This window comes from Hevea brasiliensis, chromosome 10 (genome assembly GCF_030052815.1).
Source record: "Hevea brasiliensis isolate MT/VB/25A 57/8 chromosome 10, ASM3005281v1, whole genome shotgun sequence".
NCBI lineage: Eukaryota > Viridiplantae > Streptophyta > Magnoliopsida > Malpighiales > Euphorbiaceae > Hevea > Hevea brasiliensis.
The window spans coordinates 83,766,063-83,776,800 of NC_079502.1; the positions used below are offsets into that span (position 1 = coordinate 83,766,063).

Consider the following 10,738-nt stretch of genomic DNA (forward strand, 5'->3'; position numbering starts at 1 on the left):
GCTCACTCTATGAGCAAAGACTAGAGAAAGAGTGAAAGTCCAAAGTGAATGAATTTTATTCTAGGATAAAATAACACAAAATAAGCATTCAGTATGATTCAGTTCGATTCTGAATTAACTATATCAAATTAAAAAATCATTTGTTTTAAAAAGTATTAACTAAAATTGAATCAGTTAACTGAAAAATCAAATTAAATCAATTTAGTATATTTTTCGGTTAAAATTAATTTTTACTAACCCCTGGCTGGCCATCGAGAGAGAAATAAAAAGGGGAAAAAAAAGAGGTTATCTTAAAACCAAAGGCATCCTCTTAATTTTTTATTTAGGGGAGTAAAACACATCCAACCGACGCGCAACAGCTAAAGCGTGGGAAATAGCAATCAAATTGTCAATTCTCGCTAGTTTCCGTGGTCGGCCCAAGTAATATTCGCCCTTTTTCCATTTCTATTTCTTGAATCTCTCTCCTCCTTAAAGTGACCGTTTCTTCACCAAACGTTTGTTTCTCTTCCTCCTCCTCCTTCATCTTCTCTTCTTCTTCTCTGCTTAAAAAAAAAGTAACAGATAAAAACATGTTTGATTTAGGGGATGAGTTTACAGTAGAAAGCTATAGAATCCCATGGCTTATTTGGATCCAAATCCTAATCTTCTTCCTCTTAATCTTTCTTCTCTGTTGTTTCAGTGTTTTTACTTCAGATCCCTCGCACTCCGACACAAAAACCATCTCCTGCTCCTCCACCTCTTCTTCTTCAGTCGCTGCTGCTTCTTATTTAAACAAGTCACTTCTCAACCACAGTACTACCACAACACTCGCAAATCGCTTGCACCATCACCAGGTATGGAATCCCCTGTGTTTCTCTTTCTTTTTCCTTCTCTTCGTCTCTTTTACCTTAACCTGTTTGTTCGCTGAAATCATATTGTTTGGCATATTATTGGGCAAATTCTTCTGGGTTTTCTTTTTCTCTTAAATATTTAAGCATATTTTAGTGGTGGGGCATTGATGAATTTGATGGTAATTGCTTGGCATATCTTGAATTCATAATTTCCTTAAATTCTGCAAAAAGTGTTTGGGAGTCCACTCTTTTCATAGGATGGGTTGAATGGGTTAGTGATGTATTTATTGTTGAGGGCCCAATTTTAACCATACTGGTGAATTGTAGCATTCAAGGTGGTACCAAAAACTTCAAAAATGGCTTTGGATTGCTCGAGTATACTGAAATTTGGAATTATCAATTATGGTATTGGCAAGTCCTTTTCCTATTTATTCAATCTATGGATTCCTTTGGCCTTTCTTTGAAGGAAACGGATTATATTATATCTGCATATATTCTATGATTGAATTATTATTTTTATAATAATAATAATAATAATAATAATAATAATAATCTTATGATGTAAGTGTTTTACTATTAAATATAGTCATGATTTATTTAAAATCAATTTGTCTATTTTGTAAAAAGAAGAAATTTTATTTATAATTATATATGGTCGCGAAAAAGTATTATAAATAAAACTGCACAAAACAGAGACTCCACCTGTTGCCATTGTTTTATGTTCCTAAAATTAGCTTAAATCTAAATGTAACCTGGATTTTATGAAGCTAGCTTACCAATATTAATTCATTTTTCTTTTTTAATTTGGCTGATTAAATTTTCTCATAGTTGCCAAATATTTTCCATTGTATTTGAATATTAATTGGGTATAATTTTTTTTTATATACTAAAAGTTTTAAAATGATAAAAAAAAAAAAAAGAAGATGCAAGTAGAATTTGAAGCAAGATTTTGTCTATTGATACAATTTCTTTGATAGAGTCTTGCCTGCTTCATGAATCATGATTTGTCTATTGATAAAAATGGCCACCTTCTTTTTTTTTTTTTAATATTGCAGAGCTAATGATTTTCTTAATCATGTAGTATACTGTAGAAAGTTTGATAATTATATGTGAGTTTTGTATGTAAAAGCTTCTATTCAATGGTTAAATCATGTCTTTTGAATTCCTTTTTCCTTATAGTAAAAAGAAGAGTAAAAGGAAAAATTATGGTGTCTGGTCATCATTGAAGAAAGAAAAGAAGCGATGTCTCTACCCATTTGCATAATTTTGTGATAATTGTAATCAGATGCCAATCCATACCTGTATTTGTATTTTGTTGCTATCCCACCAGCTTCTATTTAATTATTTCTCTCATTAGAAGTAGAGCTAGTGAATTATTATTATTATTTTTCAATTAAAGATGCTGCTGCAGCTCCATCATCTCTCAGTTTAAATATTTCATCACTAATTTTTATTTTATTACATCTGAACTTCTTAAAATAAATGATCTGTAATGTTGTGAAAGAGACACATCATCTGTTCTGTTTAGTCTTCTTTTGAGCTTTGCTAACAATTTTTTTTTAAAAAACAAATGGACATATCATATATTATGAGATAGACATTTATTTAATTAATAGTAATTTTTATTTTTTTTTTAATTTCAATATTTCATATAAGTATAGGATATGGGTCATAAAAATATATATTTTTCAAGGGGGTAATAGAATTCTTAATAAAAACAAAGAGAGGGATAATAATAATAATAATAATAATAATAATAATAATAATAATAATAATAAGAGCTACGGTTCAAGGTCTCTCACCTTATAATGTGAAAAGTTTTTTTTTTTATTTTTTTAATTTTAAAACATTAAGGGATGTGTAAGAAGTTGAAAGATGGTGTTTGCAGATAAGAGAGAGTCAAAGAATAAAAGGGGAGATAGCAACAAGCACAAGTACAAGAATAGCGACTCAAGAGAATACAGAAACGGAACGCATTTCAACAAACTCCATCATTGATCTCCATCCCTGCAACTATTTTAGGCTTGCCAAACTTGCACTTCTGAAGTGTTTAGGGTTAGACCCATCCTCTGATAATTGTCCAAGCTCCGACAGGTAAAAAGATAGATAGGTTTGCTGTACAGGGAAGTGGGAATTTGTTGCCTAATTCTACAGAAGCAAAGATTGAGTTATCAGCCATTATAATTCAGGGACAAAGGGATCGATGGTATAGAAAGCAAGTCAGAGATTGTGGCTCAATCCAAGGTGAATATACTCGAGATTAGACGTTCACTAAAGCTAATCATTGTTAATCCTTGGGGTCCTCATTTTTAAGTTAAAAAGCCAATTCATTTACTGAAGAAAGATCAATTGATTGGAGCAGTGCTCTTTTCCAACAATTTCATGTGTATTTTTTTACGAAGAACATAAGTTTTTGCAAGAAATCCAATCAAATATGCATCAGTTATCAGGGTTGTGCTATTACTAAACAATAACTCTGGTTTTGTACTTCCGTTGAGTTTAGGCTGCCCATCAATGTTAGGGGGCATTGACGGAAAAATTAATTGCAGAATAAAATAATTCTCTCTTAATAAAACAGGTTGATCCAAAAAGCTAAACAACACTGAGAAAAAGAAAAAGGAAAGAAATGGAAGAAAGATCAAATTGATTGGAGCTTAATCCCGCTAAGCTCTTCCACGCTTCCCTTCGAAGTTGCCTGTCCTTCATTGACATCACAAACAACCTTTGTACTTGCCTATCAACGGGTCTACAACCATCAGAATTAAGCTCTCCATAATTAGCACATAGGCCCAATCCAAATCATTCTCTTTCCAGTCTTTTCTTCTAATCTTATTCACCTGAAAGACGTCTGAAATCGCTTTCAAGACAAACCTAGTACGGTCTATATACTCTGCCAAAGCTGACAGAATCTGTCTTCTGAACGCATCAAGTTCCTCCTTCTTGCTAATTACAAACTTCCACAACTCCCTGCAAGCGGAAGGATTTCAGGAGCTAAAACAGTCCATCCCAAGCTGCAGTAGTAATCTTTTTTTATTATTACATGTGTAGGGGTTCTAGGTCTCCTTAGTAGCTCAATGCATTGTTAACGGAGGTTTCTAACTGAACCAAAGAATCATATTATATCATATGTACCAGAATTGAAAAAAAATTAAAAATAAAATTATATCAAATTAAATTTATATTTACTATTTTAATTCGATTCTTCATTAAAAGTTAAATCAAAATTACACCAAATTGAAACTGAATTGAAGAAATGATTTCATACATATACATATTTTAATTTTTTTAGATATACTTAATTTATCTTTAATTATAGGTACATATAGTTTAATATTATCTTTTATTTTTCTAATCTTTTTAAATAATTTTAGTCATAAACATATTAAATTATATTATAATCCTTAATTATATGAATAAATCACATGTTAGTCATACAATATACCTTTTAGTTTTTAACTATATATGTATGTTTTAGTTAAAAGTTATATAATTAAGAAATATGTAGAAGAAAATAAATATTCTTGTTAACGAATATATATAGTATATTTTTTCTGTTAACATTATTATTTCAGTATTAGTATTATTATTTATATTGTTGTTTTCATATTAAAAGTTTGATATTGTTTTTTCTATTTTAAAATGAAACAAGCATGTTATAATTTTAAGTGTAAAAATAAAATTTTTAAATGAAATTAATATAAAAATTGAAATTGAAATATAATTAAAACTAGAACTAAAACTGTACTGGAACCATATTAAATTGCTTAGAATCGAAACGGAATCGAAATTTGATTCTAAGTCTAGCTCTTAAAAATCAATGAGTTGGAAAGATTGATTCCGATTCCTGTTCTTAGCCAAAATTATATGAGAATCAAAACTAAACACTCCTACTCCTAAGTCTAACATACATGCCGCTACCACTGTAGCATGTTCACCTGCAACAAAAATAAGGAAAAAGATTGAATAGAAGAACTCCAAAACTTTTAGCGATCTTAGATGTGTCAATATTAATTGTGATTTATAATTTCGATAAATCGTTTTCTCGAAGAAATTACTAAAAATCTTACTTATTAGATTTGTTGTAATTTTAATTCAAAAACAAGGTTTTTTTTTAATTCTAAGATTATTTTTTCAAAAAAGTTTTATTTAAAAATTTAAAAATTCTTAAAAGTAATTTTTTTTAATTAAAATTATTATTTTAATCATATAAATCCCACATCATTTGAATTTGAAGGGTCAAATTAAATATTGACGTACAATGAGCTTTTTGCCCTTACCTTTTTATAGCGACAAAGGTATCGCATTGTTGATGGTCTGTCAAAGAATCTCTATTACAGTGGCCACATCATTATCCATTAATTAAATTTTAAATACTATAGGATCCCTTATACATAAACACAAAATTAAAATTACTATAATTAAACTTACAATTTTTTTACCCTACATGATTATTTAAAATTACTCTTTTAAATATACTAATTAGAGACTATTGAGAAAATCACTCTTTTAAATATATTAATTAGAAAATATTAAAAAATAATTAAAAATTAAATTTAATAAAATTTCAATTATAAAAATATTAAGATAGTGTTTGGTAAAAATAAATTTCACAAAATTTTATAAAATTTATTTGTAAATCTAAAATTTTAGTGTTTGATTTAAATAAAAATTTATTTAGAATTCTTAATAATCAATTTCATGAAATTTATTATAACAATATCAAATTTTTATCAAAATTGATAAAATTTACAAATGAATTTCAAATTTAAAATCATATATACCTCAAGTAACAAAATTATTCTCTTATGATATATTATTTTATTTTATTTTATTTATTCTAAATACAAAATTTATTTCATTTGAAATGAATTTCATATTTAATATAAAATATACCAAACAAAGAAATTCATTTGTAAATAAATAGAATTCATTTACAAATAAAATAAATTTTTTCATAGAATTGAATTAAACAAAATCTAAAATAATAAAATAATTTTTTTTAAACTACTTTTTTTCAACAGCATTTGCCATACATAAATATCCGTGAAACGCTCATGCTTGATGTGTGGTGAGATTGTGATGGAGCAAGGTAGCAGATGAGGGGAGCCATGAGTCTTATGTACAATTTGGATTTGTGCAGTGAAGGGATCCTTAGGGCCTAGATGGAGAGAATAGGAGAGGAAAAAAAAAACTAATTATAAAATATTAGTTTTAATTACTTAAAATTTTTTAATAAGTATGAAATTTAGATTTCATTTATTTCATGATAAATATTTTCTAAAAAATATTTTTTGTATTTTCTAATATTTGATGCATCCAAAAAAATTAGTCAACGAAAAATATTTTCATGATAAAAAAGAAAAATAAATCATTTTTTAGAAAAATAACTTCTTTTTTTTTTAAATTATTTTTTATTTTTTAAATTTTAATAATTTTATTAAAATATGAAAACACTTATATATATATAAAATAAATATATATTATTAATTTAACACTGTAACCAAATGAAAAAAAAAATTTTTCACGAAATTTTCTTTTAAAAAAATATTTTTTATGAAAAATATTTTCTATACATAAATTATTTTCTGTGAAATAATCGAATTCTTAGAGAGAATATATTTATATAATTTCATCTTTCCTATATTAAAATTAGTAAATTTTATTTTATAAATTAAAGATAAAATACCTTTTGATTAAGGCACCTGTTTGTGAAAAGTCAAATTGCATGACCCACTTAAAAATAAGCCAAACCACCTTGTACATTTTTTTTATATATAATTTTATTTAAATTCAATTCCCTATGACACAAAATGTATGATAAATTATATTTATTAAATATATAAATTCTTATATTTTGAATCCATCCTAAAAAAAAATTATCAACCCTTGGACTATACGCTCTCCTAGTCTCTCACTGAATAGTAATTTATCTTACCAAGATAGATATTGGAGTTCACACTTCACAATCAAAGGATGCAATATTCGATAAGTGCAAGGTCCAAAATTCTGCTTAGTGGGGCCACCCTCAAAGACTGCAAGGATCAAATCTGCTTAGTGGGGCGGTGGCAAAGCAAAAGTATGCGAGAGTTTGTTCACTTGCCATTAGAGCTGGCAAGACTGCAATTTCCATCAGATTGTCTCATCATCTTCATCTTTTTGTGAAAATTGTACCTTTGTTTAACAACGATCTTCTCTAATCTCTATCAATAGATGAGCCCCCTTGCATGAATTTATTGACTCCCTAGGCATGAAAAATATGCTTTGGAAAACCAATCTTACTCCACATCCTAAGTTATTTGCCTCGGAAGGCAAGTGGGCGGTTGAAAATTTTCATATATGACATCTCCAACAGTCTAATCACTCGCAGCCATTAAGGATTAAGCCAATCTCTGTTTTAATGCTAAATAATAGTACTTCACTTCAATCTTTGCAACTGAATTTCGGATTTCTGTTTTAATAACAAGATTACAGCTTACTGCTCCCTAAATGAACCTACCAGGAAACATTTCTCTGAGCCATGTCAGTCCAGAGAAAAAGAATTGGAGGACCAACTTCGGATCGCTCTAGCCCATTTTGCCCATTTTGCCCATGTTGATCCTCATTAATGTTCCCAACTTCCCATCTCTTCATCAAACCTGACTTCTTAATCCCTGTTCCGTTGTCCTCAACTATCAACACGCCCTCTTTTAGTACCAGCTGAGCCCAGAATAAGCCTATATCGTTTTTTCTCAACAAATCAGAAATATGTCACAAGCAAAACCTTTATTTCTGTTGATAATTATTCAATTTTCTTAATCATCATCAACATCATCCTCCTTCCCAAAATTCAAGAATCCATGCGACAATACATGAAATTCAAGAATAACATTGATAAGAGCAGCAAAGCAACTATAATGCATATTACAAGGTAAGAGACTGCACGTAGCTGCAATATTATATTGAGGTACATATCTATCATTGCCTAATTCCTTTCTATATTCGATGAGAGGACATTTCTATGCACCATGCCAGATGGGGTATATTTCAGATATATAAGACTAACACACACTTTCAGCTTTTAAATAATTCAGACAAAATTTTGCAACTGAGTTTGGTTTTAACTTCTAATTGCTAAGGCCTTCCTTTTTGATGCCACATTAATGAATCTAGCAATCATATACTGTAGCATCCAAAACTTTCGCAACCATCTGTAAGAGTAAAAACAAAAGAGCTCTCATAAACTGAAATGTTATTTCACAGACAAGAGAACACAGCAAATAGACCTGAGGAAAAATGACCAAGTTCTATGGGCACATGTAAGACAAAGCTAATGTTAACAATATGCAAACACAACATAAAAGGAAACCATGAAGTCTATTCTCTTAATTTCTCCTTCACCTTGCAGGTCCATGGTGCCTCATTGGCTCACCCCCCAAAACAATAAAATTCAACGTTAAGCCAATTGGAATGTTAAAATTTAGATACAGTAATAGATATGTAGCGAAAGCAAATTTGCGATTCTCACCTTTGGCTCATGCCTTTGGCTCTACCGCTTAGCTCGTTTTGCGAAATAGTTAAAGGCCATCTTGGAAAAGTGAGTGAGGGCGAAAAATATTAGCAAGATTGCTCGACCTTCTACAATGCCTTTCCTCATGCCCCTTGCAGTCCTAGCCAAGGCTGGTCCTCCTGTCTCACTTTTGGGACTAGCTACCTTCTGCAATGAAGCTAAACAAGTGAAAATAGGGTAAAATTCAACGCATGAAACAAATTTTAGAAATGACATTAAAGAGTGAAAAGCTTAAGACAAGCAGATAACCTGGTGGTGGCGCCATGTTCGTCAAACGGCGAAGCCTCTCCTCAGCTGAGCGAACAGCTCGAGTGGAGCTTCTAAAGCCTTGAGTTATCTCTTGTCTATGCACACGCATGATATAAATGACAAAGAAATCACTTAATCTAAGAAAGAATCTAAGGTTGAAATGAAAAAATACAAACCCTAGATCACTTAGCTCCGTTGTTAGGTCACTAATCTCCATGCCCGATAAACGAATGGCAGCCATTGTATCAGGAAGCCCTTCCCTAGTGGCATCCATCAGCTTCTCAAGGGATTCCGCTGCTCTCTTGAAAGCCTTGAAATGGTACCCACCAAACATGGAAATGATAACGAAAAATTCCCAAGTGTAAAGCAAATAGTACCAGAGAAAAGGAATCGCATACAAGAAGAGTTGGAATTGCAGAGAAAAAAAGCCAAGTTGCTGAGACTGCCACCTACAAAACAATCAGAATTTCATCTCAAATTAGCCACAACAATATCTTTCAGCAACAGAAAAATTCAATTTTTCCACTAGGAGAAATTATACCGAGCAAGCAATGACATTGAGCATGAGGATATGGCGTTGGGTGAAATTCCATTGGGAGAGCTGAAGTGTAGAATGAGGAAATGGTGAAGAGCCAAGGGACGCAATGTATTCAGAAGAAATTAAGGGTTCAGATTCTGGTGGTGGTGGAGAATCGCAGTGTGAACTAACAGCGAGCGACGAGTGGCGTCGAATTGGAAGGCGGAGATCGTAGAGGCAGCGACGCGAGACAGAGTGGAGAGAGAAAGCGCAGGAGGTGGAATTGGGAAAAGAGAGTTGCAATTTCAGAGCGCCAAACATTTTGGTGTTGAAATCTCCGCCCTTGCCCCTATTACAAATGCTTTGGAGAGTGGAGACGGCTGGACACATATGGCTTTGGGCTTTACATTCATTTGCTAAACTATTTAAGCTTTCTTTTTTTCTTCCGAAACAATAAAAAAGTTAAAAAAAAATTATTTTAATTTTTTTTTTCAAAAGGATAGAAAATCATTTGATTAGAAAAAATGAGTTACAAGTTTAAGAAATTAAAGCCGGCTGAAGTCCAAGCTAAAAGCTTACAACAAGAAGCCCTTAAAGCTCACAAATAAAACCCTAAAGCAAGGAAGGCTGCAAATCAGATTGTCTCCACCAAGCCTGCTGTCGACGGCATTTTCAATAGCAAAAGGGAAGCTGAACCAAACAAGAAAAGGGAGATCATTTTCTTGCTTAAGGAACCAGCTTCAACAAAAAACTAGCCAAAACCTCAAGCTATCTTTCCTTCACGGCCTTAAACCCAGCAGACCCTTGAACCAACGACAGAAACAATAGCCTTTGAAGAGGTGGTGCACGGCAGAGCTCTTAGCATTTCTGGCCTTAAAGGTCAACTCTAGTGGATTGGCAAACGCAAAAACCAATCGAACAGTTACACAATCGCAGAGGTACCGAGCACAACTAAAAGGATTACACCTTTCATAGCCCAAATCAAAGAAACTCCAACCATGCAACGCCAAGACAAAGTGCATGCAAACTATATTAGCCCAAGTAGATCAACAAAAACCCTCTATAGTTGGAGCCAAATTTACCACAAAAATGCAAAAATAACATTATTTATGCACAAATCCCGCCCAAAGGTGGGGAGGGCATAACTCACTTTCAGGACAGGGGATGAAGTCTCCCCCATTCCCTGCCTAGATGGGGCAAAGGAGGCTACTGGTCAGCAAGGACAGAGGCCAAGTGCCTTAGGAGAAGAAGGAGAGGAGAGGAAATTTCTCTCTCCATTGGCTAGAGAGAGATATCTGCCCCTTGTTTTCTTACTTTTAACCCTTTACACAGACTTGGTTATATTCTAAAATATTATACTGTATCATATGGTTTAATGATTCAAACTAGAAATATTGGTAGGGGTCAGGAAAATTGGTTAGAATAGGGAATAAAGTACAAAAGTTATAATTTTATTTTTTTTAAATTGGCTTGATTCAATTTAATTAATATTTTTAAAAAATTTAATTTAATTTGTTTAATTATTTCAATTAAAAAAAACTAATCAACTCGATTAATTTATAATTTTTTTCTGATTTTATGGATTTTTATAATAAT

At 31.4% G+C, this 10,738-nt stretch overlaps 2 protein-coding genes across 7 annotated transcripts; one reads left to right on the forward strand and one right to left on the reverse strand.

Annotated features, from left to right (window-relative positions):
- Positions 1-487: 487 nt before the first annotated feature.
- Positions 488-3,279, forward strand: LOC110669303 (uncharacterized). The gene is made up of 2 exons (XM_021830905.2): positions 488-833; positions 2,719-3,279. Exons 1-2 carry the CDS (start codon positions 570-572, stop codon positions 2,926-2,928), a joined length of 474 nt encoding a protein of 157 aa, XP_021686597.2. The 5' UTR covers positions 488-569; the 3' UTR covers positions 2,929-3,279.
- A 4,741-nt stretch (positions 3,280-8,020) lies between these two features.
- LOC110671113 (uncharacterized) lies at positions 8,021-10,452 on the reverse strand. 6 transcript variants are annotated; one of them, XM_021833489.2, is made up of 5 exons: positions 9,167-9,584; positions 9,024-9,074; positions 8,802-8,935; positions 8,626-8,720; positions 8,021-8,534 (listed from the first exon to the last, which is right to left on the reverse strand). In XM_021833489.2, exons 1-5 carry the CDS (start codon positions 9,530-9,532, stop codon positions 8,356-8,358), a joined length of 825 nt encoding a protein of 274 aa, XP_021689181.2. In that variant the 5' UTR covers positions 9,533-9,584; the 3' UTR covers positions 8,021-8,355. The 6 variants fall into 6 exon arrangements, with proteins under 6 accessions (XP_021689181.2, XP_058010248.1, XP_058010244.1 ...); XM_058154264.1 differs by having other exon boundaries at positions 8,373-8,523; positions 9,167-9,590; XM_058154265.1 differs by lacking the exon at positions 9,167-9,584 and adding an exon at positions 10,293-10,452 and having other exon boundaries at positions 8,626-8,935.
- Positions 10,453-10,738: the final 286 nt, after the last annotated feature.